The following is a 13,919-nucleotide window of genomic DNA, read 5'->3' as shown; positions in this document are numbered from 1 at the left end:
GCTCAGCACAGGACGCCAGCTATCTTTAATGTTCAAAGCAAGCACATCCCCACTCTCTCTACACTCATACCTGGGACAAGCTCCTCCTAAAAACCCACAAAGCCACCTCATTGTCCTTCAGCTCTTTCCATAAAGCTTCCTTCACTACCACACCCAGAAAACATTCACTGGGACCAAGCTAACCAAAGTGATAAGACCTCTTTGGCCAACAATACCACACCGTTTCCCTGTGCTCCCCTGCCTTTACCCATCTGTTGTCCACCATCTTGTAACTTAAGTTTTCAAAATTAGGCATTGCTTCATGCTTGTCTCACACAGGGACTGCTCCAGGACAGAGGCTTCTGCAAGGCAATCTACAAATTAGTCCAGCCCTCACTGCTCATCTCTGTTTCTGAAGGGTTTGTTTCTCTGCTTTGTTATGCTGTAACCCCACGTGAGTTCAAAAGCCTTTTTTTCTTTCCTTTTTTCTTTTTTTAAACTTTACACAGAAAGAAAGAACCAAACTCTGTGTTTATGATGCTGGGGGGGTTGTGTCAGCAGAATATTCATGTTAATTGAGATACCGGTATCATCACCATGACTCATGAAATCTCACAATATAAGCCATGAACTCTTACAGCAGGTATTCTGAACTGTATTGACTATAACCACAAATTTAGTAATTTCTGCTTCTGAGTTTGGATCCTTCCTACTGCCTGCACGTCTGTCAGTGCTGAAGCAGGCTCCGACACCAGCACTAAGCAGCCATTCCCTTCCCAGCTCCTATGTTGAGAACTACCATGTACATTCCTGAGGTATATTTTGGGAGACACTGATACCTCTGATGGATCCGTGTGAAAAGGTGGATGTACCCTTTGAGCTGAAGATACGTAGTTAGTCTTCGTTATAGGTTTTCAATGACCTGATTCTCTTTAAGGTGCCAAAAGGTGCTGCCCCCTTGTCAAACATTACATTTTCCTGTACATCCTCACAAGCTCTATGCTATTACCAAGATGGGCAGACAAATTTGAACCCTGTTTTTGCTTCCTAAGAAGGTCCGCTATCTCTGCTGTCAGGGGGATTCTTGTCAGCTTTGTGGATCTTTTAGAGAAGAGCAGGCAGCAAGAATAAAGGTGCTTTATCTCTGGGTTTCTGCTCTTTCAATGGACCACTCTGATGCTGTTCAGATCTTCTGTTGAGTATTTTGCAGGGTAACTGAAATGAGTCTAAGGCTTCAATTCTGACTAGGCAGCAATAACCCAACAGGCACACTCCCCCGAGCACTGTCTGGAGAACAAGCAGTTTGTGCTTCATGTTGGGAAAAGGATCTGGAAACTCCCTGAGAAAAAGCACCTTGTCCTCCCACAGAACCTCATCATACGCCCAGCCCACCTCAAGCACTCACGGCCCACAACCCAGGATGCCTCACAACTACCTCACCTAATCAGTCAGGTGGTTAGAAGCTCCTTCCCATTAGAACTTAACGCGTTCATCACCTTTATGTATCAATGTGCTTCTCTCTACCTAGCAGCTGCTGCGTTGCTAATCCCCAGCTATCCTACTGGCTGACCACAGCAGGCCTTGTTTTCCAGCTGTGGCTGTGATGTTTCCCTCCCTGGCATTCTGGATGTGATTATATTCTCCTCTGGTGCAGCAGGGACCTGATTAATTCAGGCTATGCAACACAGATCACAGTCTTACCTGTAAAATATAAATAAATTGTAAAAAAGCACCGCAAGAGGGGGGCAGCTGCAGTGTTTATTTGACAATCACATGCAGTGCTACACAATTCAGTCCCCCTACTTGCTCAGCTCCCTTCTTCCCAAATACTGCCAAACAGCTTGTTGCCGCAACATCTGGGAATGAGTCCTTTTATTTAAAATGGCCAACGTAAGTTTCCAGGCCAGGGACTGGTCATTCAGGGGAAGCCAAGGGAAGAGATGTCAGGCTTCATCACCTAGTTCACATCCTCTGCAGCCTGAGGACGGAAGCGGTACCCATCTGTCCATGTGGCAGGGAAGACCCTGGAGTCTCAGCGCTCTTGTCCCAGCCTTCCACTACAGAATGTTCTTCGCGATCGCGTTCAGGGTCCTCACTTTGGCCACATCTGCCACCTTTATGGAGTATTCAGGGGCAGAGAAGGACGCTCCCATGGCAACATTCGGATTTCTGTCAGGAAAACCACTGGTTACTATCTGCAGGTGATACAGATGAGTAAGACACATTAAGAAAAAACCACTATCTCCCCTAGTCTCAGCAGTGGCCAGAAGAACCTGCTGGTGCCACCCAAACCAAAGATGAAACAGTAACAGAAAGAAGAATAATCCAAAGGCAAGAAACAACAGCATCAACAGAAACCCAGTGCAGACCTGTGGACGAATGTGAGCCATTCCTCACTCATTCCTCAGAGGCACATCCCACTGGCCTCCCAAAACCTACACGGTTGTTAAAGGTCTAAGGCAACTACACCAGAACCTGCCTTCCTGAGTGCCACACAAGTGCACTCACAAACCCTGGGGCAGCAGTAGCAGAAGAAACGCCCCAAGGATCCGGTTCTGCATGGAGCTTGTGTCCAGATGATGAGCACCACTGGGTTCATACACTGCAGAATACAGAGCCAGGCATCATGGTCCCAAACACAAGAGCATAATTAGCACCCAGGAAGCTGGCTGAAATTTATGCCTGTTCTACAAACTCATGTTCATATTAATCCAGCTTTTCCCTTGTACGGTTTTGCTAAAAAATAAATCATCAGTTACCTGAACTTCATCCCTGAGTCCCGGGCTGAGCGAGCAGAGCAGTGAAACTCAGAAGCAGTGGAGCCTTCCAGAATTCTCTGCAGGTTGCGCTCTGTGATGCCACCCCCTGGTGGGAAGAATCCCGATGTCACACACAGCACAGATGGCACTGTCCCAGACCTGACATCACCCCGGGACCTACCCACTAAGGGACAAGCGCCATCTACACTGAAGGGAAAAGACAGCCCTTGGGACAACCTTGAGACCCAGGCACGTGAAAAGAGGCAGGAGACGCCTTGGCTCATGTTCTCCCACAGATCTAGAGCTGTCCGCAAATCCTTCAGTGAGCAGCAGCTGCAGGGCTCTGCCATCCCCTGCTGGCTGTGTGGCCTTTACTTGCACCAGGGCAGGAGCTCCTCCTCCTGGGGACCTGGCTCAGAAAGCCAGATCAGACAGCGCATCCCAGGGCAAGAGGCTAGGAAGCAGGGGCTAGGGGCTACAGGACCTGTTACAGATGACAAAAAAACATTACCTGGCACCACCACAATTCTGCCCTTCGCCTGAAAGAAGAATAATATGTTAGTGATATTGCTCAGCACTACATCCACACGTGCATTTGTGGGGCAGCAAAGAAACCTTACGTGCAGTGCCTTCCACAAGCTCATGGATGTCACCACGGCTTATGATTCGTGCACTCTCCCCCATCTTTTTCTGTACTATTCATGTTTTAGAAGGAAAAGTGGAAAAGAATTTGCAGTTACAGCTAAGACAACTTGTCGCCATTCTCACCATTCCCTCCTACTTCTCTATCCTGCCTGGCTACCTCTCAGGTACATCTGTCGCATTTTCCTAACAGCAACTGTGAGACCCCAGCAGGGACCTCACTTTGCTGTTTACGGGGGCTAATCACATCAGCTGCTGAAACCAACTCTTACCGCCCTGCTCCCAGTCTGTGAGCAAGAACAACCCAACAAGTCTTTGCTGTCAGAGACTTCAGGGTCCAGCCCACGTGGACTTGGGAAAACAGATTAGGGCCAAGCCAGACAAGAAGGGCAAGCGGTCCATGACAGAAGTTCCTTTACAGAAACAAGGGCTACCGTAAAGGAGCTGCCTCCAGGCAATGCGCAGGAAGCAGCCACGGTAACCCAGGGGAGCACAGGGAACACTTACCTGTTCCGCAAGTCTCTTAATTAAGGACAATCCTTCCAGCGCTGAGCTGTCACAGCCACTCGTCAACACCCGCTCAAACCCCAGAGAAATCAGGGTCTCCAATGCCACCAGAGGGTCATGCACCATGTCGAAGGCTGAGAGACCAACACAACAGCTCAGAAATCACTCAGCTCATCATGCTCAAGCCCTGTCCCCCAGACAGCTCAGGAGCCCAGGAGACAACAATAGGAAGGGTCCTTCTCACAGCTGGCCACCCCCACAGGGAGCCACAGCTCCCGACTATAATGTCCCCCTCGCAGCAGCGGCAGGGCCACCATGCTCAGCTCCTCAGACACCTCCTTTCCACACAGGACAGTGACACATCCCCCAAGCCTGGACTCTTCCCCTCCTGGGGGAACACCCCAGCCACAGCCTGCTCTTGCACAGCATACAGAGCTTTCCCCCCTCCAAAGAACGACCAAAGTGCATTAAGCTCAGCTCCCCCCAGCCCCACCTTCCCCTGGCAGCGGGGTCCCTGCCAGGGCCACTGTCCCAGGCGACTCACCTCGGTGAAATGTGACTGGCAGGGGACGGCACACAGCTGCAATAAGAAGACACATGGTCAGTCAGGGCCGGCACAGAGAGTCCCTTGTGCTCGAACCAGAAAAGCACATGAGATGAAAGAGGGCAAAGGCTTCTCGGGCCACTCCTGGGGAGCTCAAAAGACTCCCAGTACTTGCTGGAAACAACACCGCTGCTCCTCTTTGGCCAGGCTCTTTGGCGGGGAGGAGTTCTTCTGCCCTTTGAGGAACAACAAACCTTTGTTTTTACGAGTAACACCAAAATCCCCCATCCCATCTGGATCATGCTGAACCCTCATTCCCACCAGAGATGTCTTTCTCTGCAGGAAGGAGGCAGGAAAGTTGTCTCATCTACCTGGGGAAGGGACAGGACCAGTGCCCTTTGAAAGCAGGATAGTTGATTTTTGTGATTTCTTTCACTACCTATAACTTCTGCTCTATCTCAGACCACAGCAAACTTCACCAGTGGGGCTCTATTTACTGGGCAGAGGTTATTTATTTCTATGAAAAGAAACTCAACTGCCTCCTGTCCTGGAAACACTGGTTCCAGCAGAGCAGCTCACTGCTCTAGTGGAAGCAAATCCTGGCAAGACTCCTCTCTTTTGATGCACTCCCTACAGCACATTCACGTTCATACAAGAACCTCAGCACCACATCACCAGGGAAAGGCTCAGCCCTCTTTAGCTTTGCCTGTAGCTCACAGAAAAGATGTGGAAGCAAATCCTCCTTCTCTCTATGTGTTAGGGGTCTGGACTAATAATTTCCCACTGCAGCTTCAGTAGCCTTTTACACACTTCCACCTCTCTCTCATTATCTTTTCTCACTGGGTGCGTTAGAGGAAAAAATGAAGATGAGTTGCCAGCTACCCACAAGGCTAAAGTCAAGGAGAGACATATCCTAGACACCTGTAGCAGGGATGTAAGCAAAAGAACAAAGGGCAAAGAAAACGAGGAAGGGAGGGAATCCAACAGTTTAATACTCTGACGCCCCCAAAGCAGCTCCCCTAAGCCTCCCTCCTTCCTAGACCCTGCTTCTATGTCCCAGGTGGCCTCAAAGTCTGTGTGAACTGCTTGGGGCAGTGGTCCTTGATCTGCAAGGCTTCTTACCTCTTCAATGTCTCACAGGCATGACAATACATGAAACTGGAGAAGGTGGAGAGAGACGGTGAGACCATAGACAAGACGTGCAGACCAAAGCACCCTGCGGTTCTTTCTACAGCATCGGACGGAGCAGCACCGAACTCCCGCCCCCAGCCACAGCACAGACACCGCACAGAGCTCAGCCCAGCGCTTCTGACTGGAGACACTCTCACCCAGCAACGCTGTGCAGAGCTCTGTATCAATGCGCCCGTCCTCAGTGAGGGCCCCGAACACCAGCCCGTCGGCCCCATGCAGCTTGGCAAGGCGGATATCAGCCTTCATCACTTCCACCTCCCGGTCCGAGTAGAGGAAATCTCCGCCGCGGGGTCGGATCATGACGAACACGGGGACTCTCACGCACTGCTTCACCACCTGCAGCAGTCCTGCGGGGCGGGAGAGCGGCAGCTCCGCACCCCGCTACGGCAACTCCGCCACCGGGGGAGGCGAGGCGGGACAGCGGGGAGGGGTACGCAGGGCGGGGGGGGAGCCACGCTGGCGGGAAGGGGACGCAGGAAGAGGGGAAGGGGACGCAGGAAGAGGGGAAGGGGACGCAGGAAGAGGGGAAGGGGAAGGCAGGAAGAGGGGAAGGGGAAGGCAGGAAGAGGGGAAGGGGAAGGCAGGAAGAGGGGAAGGGGAAGGCAGGCGCTCCGGAGGGGGGGGCTGGGCACGGCTGCTCCCCCGGGAGGGGGAGCCGGCTCGGGGAGGGGGAGGACCCGGGCCGCCGCGGGGCGGGGGCGGGCGAGGCTCACCCATGCTCGGGGTGGTCCCTCCTTCCACGAGGCCCGCGCACAGCTCGATCCGACCGGCCCCTGGGGAAAGGCACGTCAGAACCGGCCCCGCCGGGGCCCGCCGCGCTGCCGCTCCCGCCCCCGAGGCCCCCGGGCCTTACCTCCGCGCTCCGCGTTGACGGCGGACTCCACCGAGTCCACGCACACCTCCATGAGGAAGCCATCGTCCATACCTGGGGGGGGAGCGGCGCCGTCAGCCCCCCCCGCCCCATGGCGGCCGCCCGGCTCCGCACCGCCGCCGGCCGCGGCCCCGCCCCCGCCCCACTTCCGCCGCAGGCCCCGCCCCCTCGCTCCCGCTTCCGGCCTCGCCCCCTCGCGGCCCTGGCCCGCGCCGCCCGCGGGCGCGAGGGCGGGCGCGGGAGGGTGGAGGGGCGGGGGGGGGGGAGAGCAGACGCGCCTCGCTCGCGCGCGGCGGCGGAAGCCCCGCCCCCGGCGTCGCGGCCCCGCCCCCGCCCGGGCCCCGCCCCCGCCTCGCACGCGCCCTCACCTGCGCTGGCGGCGCGCGGGGGTCGCTGCTGGCTCTCGGTCACGTGCCGGGGATTGTCATGGTGACGCCCAGGTGTGTCCGGAAGTGCTCGCCCTGCTTCCGGCGGCGCGCGCCACTTCCGGGGTCACTCGGGATGCTGCGTGCGGCGTGCCGCGGCGTCCGGCTTCTGCTGCCCGCGCGGGGCGGGCCGGCCCCGGCCCCGCCGACCCCCGTCTGTCTCCCTCCCCAGCGGTGCCTTCAGGGGCGGCTCCTGCAACAGGTGCCCCAGCCCGCCGCCTCCCCGCCCGCCACCCCGCTCGCCGTGGGGCGATGGCTCCTGGTCTGCAGCGGCGCCGTGGCCGGTGCCGTGGTGCTGGGCGGCGTCACCAGGTGAGCGCGGCACCTCCTGCCCCGCTGGCACTGGTTCGCGCCCCGCGGCTGTGTCCGCTCTGGGGCCGTTGGAGGGGTTCAGAGTTGAGGCCGTGTGGAGGCAGCGGTCCCCGCCGCCCTCCGGTCCCCGCCGCCCTCCGGTCCCCGCCGCCCGTGACCCACTTAGGCTGTCCCTGCGGCCCGCAGCTGTTTCCCGCGCCAGGGACCCGCCCTGCCCGCGCCTGTGAGAGCCCCTCTCGTGTCTTCCCTCTTCCCTCCCTGGCTGCAAGGGGACATCGTGGGGTGGGGCTGGGAGTACCAGAGAGACACTGTCCGCAGTGCGTTGATGCCAACTGGGAATAACTTTCTCTCACACGTTTTCAGTAATTTTAGGTCTGTTGATCACTCACAGACTCCCTGATCTCTATCCTATTTCTGACTGTCAGTTTAAGGGTTGTCTAGTGCAGCCAAGAGCTCTTGTTTCAGCTCAGTAGAGCTGCATGCTGTCAGGGAGTGAATTGTGCCCGCTGGTGTCTCTGTCTGCTCCCAGGCTGACAGAATCGGGCCTTTCTATGGTTGACTGGCACCTGGTGAAAGAGATGAAACCCCCGAGAACACAGCAGGAGTGGGAAGCTGAATTCCAGAAGTACCAGCAGTTCCCGGAATTTAAAATGTGAGTGCGCAAAAGCGGAGGGACGGTGGGCTGGGAGCATCCCTCTTACAACTGAGAGACACAAGGAACTCTTGCAAGAAGGGAAATGTTTTCTAACATCACTGGGAAGGCACACGAAGTGTGTCTGATGGTGGCTCCTTCGCTGTCACTTCCTTTCTCTGAGGATGGTGATCCCTTATCATGGGAACGACGACTGCCACATCACATTGAGCGGTTCTTTGTTTTATTGTCTTTAACAGCCTGAATCATGACATGACGCTGACGGAGTTCAAGTTCATTTGGTACATGGAGTATTCGCACCGTATGTGGGGCCGCATTGTGGGTTTGGCCTACATTCTGCCTGCTGCCTACTTCTGGCGAAAGGGCTGGCTCAGTCGCCCCATGAAGGGCTGTGTTCTTGCACTCTGCGGGCTGGTGTGCTTCCAGGTGAGCGAGCTCTGTAGCCGCAGGGATTAGCAGCAGCATCTCCCATGAGTATCTTCTGATCGAGTGTAGTTGAGACGGGGATTTGTGAAAGCTTTGGGGGGTAGCTGGTAGCTGGTTGAAGGTGAAGGAAACAAGTTGCTTTGCCCCTAATGTTTATCTGGTCTTGGCAGTCGCTGCTGCCCTGTCTGTGCTGAGACGGACATGAAGGGTTGTTCCCTGACCCCTCTTTCTGAGGAAGGGCAGTATAGCAGTGTAGGGGAGCTGGCTCTGACCCCTCTCTTCTTTTGCCAGGGACTGCTGGGATGGTACATGGTGAAGAGCGGGCTGGAAGAGAAGCCAGACTCTTACGACATTCCTCGGGTCAGTCAGTACCGTCTCGCAGCACATCTCGGCTCCGCGCTGGTTCTGTACTCTGCCAGCCTGTGGACGGGGCTGTCTTTGCTGCTTCCACAACACAAGGTACGGAGTGCTGTGTCAGGAGTCAAAAGCACAGGATCGTGTCAACCCGGAGGGTCGGGAGTGTGATGTGAAGGGTGAGGAAAGGGTGTGAAGGGTGATGGTGCTTCCGTTTTAGTCTGCTTTCCTGACTGATCTAATACTGCGTTACAAAATACCCCGTCTGTAAACTTCTCGGTTATGGGATGCTTCCTTTGACTCATGCTGTTCCGCTCAAAAGTGATTAGGCTCAGAGTTCGTGCAAGCTCAGGGAGGGGTGTGCCTGGCCAGGCTAAATGGTTTGTGACAGTAACTGTCCAGTGGCCACTTCAGTTTCTGCACAGGGTTGGCCTCGATTAGTTGTGGTTTTGAGGAACCACTGAAGTGTGACTGTGCTGTGTGGTGGTCTCTAGATTCCTCCTGTAAAATACAGGCCAACCCTTTGGCCCGTATATGCAGTGAAGGCTTTTCTTACCTGCTGCGAACAGCACTGGAAATGCTTTGCCTTGATTATTTTCTTTTTTTTTTTTGTATTTTACAGTTACCTGAGACCCATCAGCTCCTCCGCCTGAGACAATTTGCTCATGGCACTACAGCTCTCATTTTTCTTACCGCTCTTTCAGGTAAGAGTGTTTCTTACTGCTGTCCCATCTGTGGCTCATTCCTCTCTGCCTTGTTTTTCTTCTGGTCTGGCAAGGACTGTGGGCAACCCCCATCATGTTGTCTGGGAAAACTTTATTGCTGTCAGAGAGCTGACAGTTGAGAACCTCCCTTGCTTGTCTTTCCTGAGCAGGTAGAGATGCACCTTCCAGCCTGCCTGTTGCTGTGTGATCTCTGTATATGTTTCTGAAAGAAATTCAGGATCAAGCTGAGCTCTTGAGTCAGAGCTGTGCAACCTGGAGTGCCACCTGTGCCTACTCTGGTAGTCTCATTTTCTGCTCTGGAATTGCAGGTGCCTTTGTGGCAGGGCTGGATGCTGGCCTTGTGTACAATTCCTTCCCCAAAATGGGGGAGCGCTGGATCCCGGATGATCTCCTTGCCTTCTCCCCCGTGCTGAGAAATATCTTTGAGAATCCTACAACTGTACAGTTTGATCACAGGATCTTGGTAAGTGCTGTCTTCCTGCTATGTCTGTGCTGCTTCTCAGTTGCCTCCTACAGCCAAGCTGTCCTCTTTGGGCTGTGGTTCTGACAGCTTGAGTGATATCCAGGGTATCCAAAGGTCCTGAGAACATGTTACCAGTTTGCTTCTGCAGAAAGAGGAAGTTTAGCATTCTTATTTATTTTCAGTGTGGTCTCCTTCCTTAAGGACATCTTCCTCCAGCACAAGTTACAGACTTTGTTTCTTTGTGTCTCCTCTTCCATAACACAAACTGCAGACCAGGGTAGCCCTCGCTACTGAAATGTTTGGGAAAGTTGTGTGAAATAAAACTTGGAAATCCCGATACTGAATGCTTCCTTTGGCATTTCTGAACTTGCTTTACACCAGTAGCACCCTGTGAAAATAGCTAGCTAGAGCAATCCAGATATTAAATACCACTGCCAGCACTGCTGTGGACTAAGCCATCACTAAAACTAAAAAGAAAGATGAAGTGACTTAGAAGAGGACCTGGGGTGACCTGCATAGCAAGGTTATGCTGATGAACTACGGCTGAGTGGTGAAAATGTGATCAATTGTCCAGATGACAGCTTCCCCCTTTAGTTGACAAGGTGACAGACGGGGAGAGGGCAGAAATAACTCCTAATGACTTGAAGAAATGAGGAAAAGCTATTGGAAAGTAAAGCATTAATTTCGAGAAAAATGGAACTCTATAGCTAGTTAAATTTCAGGGTTGTTAACCTGGTGGGCATGGGAGCTCTGGGATTTGGTCATGGCCATTAACATGTTTCTACAGTTAAATACTGCTCACAGAATTTATTTTACTGCTTGGAAGGCGCAGGCAAAGGCCACTGCACCCATTTCCTTTGAACTTTTCTTGAAGGGTGGTTGTTTCCCTTCCCTTCTGTAGGGAATCGCCTCAGTCACAGCTGTCACAGCACTGTACCTCTTCTCGCGGAAGATCCCACTCCCTCGCAGGACCAGGATGGCAGTGACGTCCTTATTGGCTGTGGCTTGCATGCAGGTAATGGCTTCCCCCCCTCGCTCCCCCCCCCCTAGTCCTTTGTAGCATGCTCACCAGACAGAGCTGTCCCCAGCTTGGATCTGTGCTGGCCCCAAGAGCCTGGAGCTGAGGTGGAGCTGCCTCACCGTACTTGCACACACACAGTCTGAGTTTGAGGGTGGGAAGACTGGCTGGGCCATGGGCTTTTCTACATCACACTCTGTGTTGGGGACATGTATCAATGCTGCACCCACAGCTGCTCTTACCCCTTCTCCCTTCTTGGCAGGTGGGCCTGGGCATCAGCACCCTGCTGCTGTATGTCCCCACGCCTCTGGCCGCCACACACCAGTCAGGCTCCCTGGCGCTGCTCAGCATGGCACTCTGGCTCATGAGCGAGCTCCGGCGGGTCCCCAAGTAACGCGCCGGAGGAAGAGCCCTCCCGGGGGAGCTGCGCCGCTGGGCCCGGAGGCAGCAGAGACACCCCCCCCCTCCACCCCGCTGCACGGTGGGGGGATGCGTGCCCAGCCGGGCTGTGCGCAGGGAGGAGGTGGCGGGCGTGAGCGCGAACTTTGTAACATAAAGGAGTATTTACGGAGCGGCTGGTGTCTGGCTGGGTGCCTCCTTTCCGGAGCAAGGTGAGGAGGGATGCGGGGAGCCCCGGCAGGAGCGCCTGCAGCGGGCGGGGGCCCGAGCCGCGCTGCCGCGGCAGGGAGGGGAGAGCGGGCTCTCTTTGGCGCCCCCTGTCGTCAGCCCGCCGAACGCCCGGCCTAGCGTCTCCGCCAATGGGAGGCGGCGGTGGTGCCAGCGCGCCGCGCTCCGCCCGCGGATTGGCCGCCGCGAGCGGCAGTGGGCAGCGCGGCATCCGGTGCGGCGGCGATCCGTCTGTCGGTGCGGAGCGGCCATGACGGCGCACAGCTTCGCGCTACCGCTCGTCCTCTTCTCCGCTTTCTGGGGCCTCGTGGGCATCGCCGCCCCCTGGTTCGTGCCCAAGGGGCCGAACCGCGGGTGAGTGAGGGCCTCGGAGGGATACCGGGGGCGGGGGGGTCCGGTACCGGGCCTCCCCGTCCTAACGGCGCTGTCTCCGCAGGGTGATCATCACGATGCTGGTCACCACCGCCGTGTGCTGCTACCTCTTGTGAGTACTGCGGACCGGGCCCTGATACCGCCCCCCTCCCCCATCCTCCGTGTGGCTTCACCAGGCCCGGTGGCTGCTGCCCAGCCTCCTGCCCGTGGATGAATGGGACAGCCCCGGACTGCGGCCTGCCTCCCTCCCGGGCACTTCACCCCCCGGGGCAGCAGCGTCCCGGGGTCCTGGTCCCTGCCCCCATGCTACTGGGGCTGACGGCAGATGGGGGTCCCTTTGCAGCTGGCTCATCGCCATCCTGGCCCAGGCCAACCCCCTCTTCGGGCCACAGCTGAAGAACGAGACCATCTGGTACGTGCGCTTCCTCTGGGAGTGAGCAGTTCCTGGGAGCCAGCGCCTGAACAGAGACCCCCCCACACCAAAATCGTTACCGTGAGTGGGCAGAGGACTGGCATGGCAAGGATGTCCCTGCTTGCCTGCCTGTCTCTGGCTGGGGAGGGAGCTGCAGCCTGGCCCTTGCTGGGAGGGTGATGCTTTGGTTTGTGTGCATTGTGGCTGTGGTGAGCTGGTGTCAGCGTGGGGCTGCTGGCTCTGCACTGGGCCTGAGCAAACCCAGCACTTCCCCCTGAGCCTGTGGTTCTCTAGATTTGTGGGGGCTCCCTCGTGGGTGCACTTTGGTGCTAACTTTTCCTTCTTTCTCCCTCCCCCAGCTCTTGCTGCTGTTCCAGCCTCTACCCTCCCCATACCAGGCAGCCCCCAGAGGTGCTGGGACAGAGGCTGGACCCGCTGCCCCAGCGCACCCTGAGCACTGCAACCTGGACCAATGATGGCTAGGCCCCTGAGCATGGCAGGCAGCACCCCTGCCTGGGACGAGGGCCTGGTAAGCCTGGCCCTGGGAGCAGCCACGCTACCAGGAAGAGGTCCCCTCAGTTGGCCGAGCGCTGCAGTCGCTGACACTGAGCACCGTCCTGAGAGAGATCTGTGCGTAGTGCCAGCGGATCCTGTCCCTGCAGTGCACACCCTGTTCCTTCCAGGGTGCTCAGCCCTAGCCCCCCAAGTGAAACTCCTGCTCGTAGCCCAAGCTCCCCAACTAGTTACCATATCTCTGGTCATTTCAGGCACTGGCTGCCCTTCTGTATGAGAAGGCAGGAGCCCGTAGCATCCTCTGTTGTATGGTCACTCCCCTGTGGTGAGGGTGGTCCTTGCTAAGCCAGATTCTGGCTGTGGGTGTGAGAAGGGAGGGCTGACCCTGGAGGAGCATGCAGACCCCCTTGGGTGTGATGAGGGAGGTGCTGGGATGCAGGGCAGGGGGTTCTGCTGCTTGGCAGCCTGCTGGAGGGGATTAAAGGTGTGCTGTGTCTCCTCCCACCTCGGTGAGGGTGCTGCAGTAGTGTCTAGGTACCACCACCACCCCAAGCTGTGTCCACGTTCTGAGAAGAACTGAATAGGGTATTGTGTTTGACATTTCCCCTTATTTATCAGATAATTTATCTGTATTTATTTATTTGTCTGTGTTTGTTAAATTTGCATTGTGGAAATAAATCCTTTTTCTAGTCTAGTGAGGCAGAGTCACTTGCTGCTTTGAGGCTGAGGAACAGTCTTGGCTTTATTCAGACTTCTTCCCTTCCCCCTAACCCTGCTCTTGCACCATGAGAGTAAGGCTGGGATCCTCAGCTGTTGAGCAGGAGGTTGGTAGCATACTGGTGCATGGGAAGTTTTACCCTTGATGCCACCTGTGCACTTGTCCTGTGGGACCAGGGTCACAAGCAGGCAACAGCATGTGCTAGAGGGAGAACTGGGTACCTGCCCAGCCTCTCTGGTGGTAGGCAGCTGTGCTGGAGCCATCCACATGGCTGTGCAGCAGCTGGAGAAGCTTAGTGGCCTCTCCCAGGCTGTGGTGGGGAATAAGGTAAAAAGCAGGGAGCAACATCTTCCAGGGGCGCCGAGTGGGCAGGCTTAACTTCCTTGTCTTAGGAGGGGAGAGGGGGGCA

General features: G+C 55.9%; 3 protein-coding genes across 8 annotated transcripts; 2 read left to right on the top strand and 1 right to left on the bottom strand.

The window, feature by feature from the left end:
- Positions 1-1,716: 1,716 nt before the first annotated feature.
- Positions 1,717-6,969, bottom strand: CUTC (cutC copper transporter). Of its 5 annotated transcripts, XM_075504761.1 has the most exons (9): positions 6,862-6,967; positions 6,476-6,547; positions 6,336-6,395; positions 5,760-5,969; positions 4,432-4,467; positions 3,888-4,021; positions 3,250-3,277; positions 2,739-2,844; positions 1,717-2,148 (listed from the first exon to the last, which is right to left on the bottom strand). In XM_075504761.1, the coding sequence occupies exons 2-9, from the start codon at positions 6,543-6,545 to the stop codon at positions 2,037-2,039; spliced, it is 756 nt and encodes a 251-aa protein (XP_075360876.1). In that variant the 5' UTR covers positions 6,546-6,547; positions 6,862-6,967; the 3' UTR covers positions 1,717-2,036. The 5 variants fall into 5 exon arrangements, with proteins under 5 accessions (XP_075360876.1, XP_075360879.1, XP_075360877.1 ...); XM_075504764.1 differs by lacking the exon at positions 6,336-6,395 and having other exon boundaries at positions 6,862-6,969; XM_075504765.1 differs by lacking the exon at positions 6,862-6,967 and having other exon boundaries at positions 2,037-2,174; positions 6,476-6,603.
- On the top strand, positions 6,557-11,437 carry COX15 (cytochrome c oxidase assembly factor COX15). Its single transcript, XM_075504760.1, has 8 exons — positions 6,557-7,230; positions 7,760-7,882; positions 8,122-8,308; positions 8,600-8,767; positions 9,285-9,366; positions 9,696-9,850; positions 10,752-10,865; positions 11,131-11,437. Exons 1-8 carry the CDS (start codon positions 6,920-6,922, stop codon positions 11,260-11,262), a joined length of 1,272 nt encoding a protein of 423 aa, XP_075360875.1. The 5' UTR covers positions 6,557-6,919; the 3' UTR covers positions 11,263-11,437.
- On the top strand, positions 11,348-13,493 carry ATP6V0E2 (ATPase H+ transporting V0 subunit e2). 2 transcript variants are annotated; one of them, XM_075504767.1, is made up of 4 exons: positions 11,348-11,479; positions 11,932-11,979; positions 12,211-12,360; positions 12,639-13,493. In XM_075504767.1, the coding sequence occupies exons 1-3, from the start codon at positions 11,358-11,360 to the stop codon at positions 12,302-12,304; spliced, it is 264 nt and encodes an 87-aa protein (XP_075360882.1). In that variant the 5' UTR covers positions 11,348-11,357; the 3' UTR covers positions 12,305-12,360; positions 12,639-13,493. The 2 variants fall into 2 exon arrangements, with proteins under 2 accessions (XP_075360882.1, XP_075360883.1); XM_075504768.1 differs by lacking the exon at positions 11,348-11,479 and adding an exon at positions 11,604-11,849 and having other exon boundaries at positions 12,639-13,490.
- The last annotated feature ends 426 nt before the right edge of the window (positions 13,494-13,919 follow it).

The sequence above is a fragment of the Mycteria americana genome, chromosome 6, assembly GCF_035582795.1.
Source record: "Mycteria americana isolate JAX WOST 10 ecotype Jacksonville Zoo and Gardens chromosome 6, USCA_MyAme_1.0, whole genome shotgun sequence".
Lineage (NCBI taxonomy): Eukaryota > Metazoa > Chordata > Aves > Ciconiiformes > Ciconiidae > Mycteria > Mycteria americana.
The sequence above is the reverse complement of the archived record's forward strand: the minus strand, read 5'-3'. Positions and strand labels throughout refer to the sequence as shown.

Excerpts from the sequence above, each read along its gene's own strand:
- COX15 (XM_075504760.1), top strand. The coding sequence starts at position 6,920 with ATGGTGACGCCCAGGTGTGTCCGGAAGTGCTCGCCCTGCTTCCGGCGG. Across the intron at positions 8,309-8,599 it reads GCGGGCTGGTGTGCTTCCAG|GGACTGCTGGGATGGTACAT; the intron begins GTGAGCGAGCTC and ends TTCTTTTGCCAG. Across the intron at positions 10,866-11,130 it reads TGGCTGTGGCTTGCATGCAG|GTGGGCCTGGGCATCAGCAC; the intron begins GTAATGGCTTCC and ends CCTTCTTGGCAG.
- ATP6V0E2 (XM_075504767.1), top strand. The coding sequence starts at position 11,358 with ATGCGTGCCCAGCCGGGCTGTGCGCAGGGAGGAGGTGGCGGGCGTGAG. Across the intron at positions 11,480-11,931 it reads TGCCTCCTTTCCGGAGCAAG|GGTGATCATCACGATGCTGG; the intron begins GTGAGGAGGGAT and ends CTGTCTCCGCAG. Across the intron at positions 11,980-12,210 it reads GCCGTGTGCTGCTACCTCTT|CTGGCTCATCGCCATCCTGG; the intron begins GTGAGTACTGCG and ends GTCCCTTTGCAG.
- CUTC (XM_075504761.1), bottom strand. The coding sequence starts at position 6,545 with ATGGACGATGGCTTCCTCATGGAGGTGTGCGTGGACTCGGTGGAGTCC. Across the intron at positions 6,396-6,475 it reads CGTCAACGCGGAGCGCGGAG|GGGCCGGTCGGATCGAGCTG; the intron begins GTAAGGCCCGGG and ends GCCTTTCCCCAG. Across the intron at positions 5,970-6,335 it reads AGGGACCACCCCGAGCATGG|GACTGCTGCAGGTGGTGAAG; the intron begins GTGAGCCTCGCC and ends CCCGCCCCGCAG.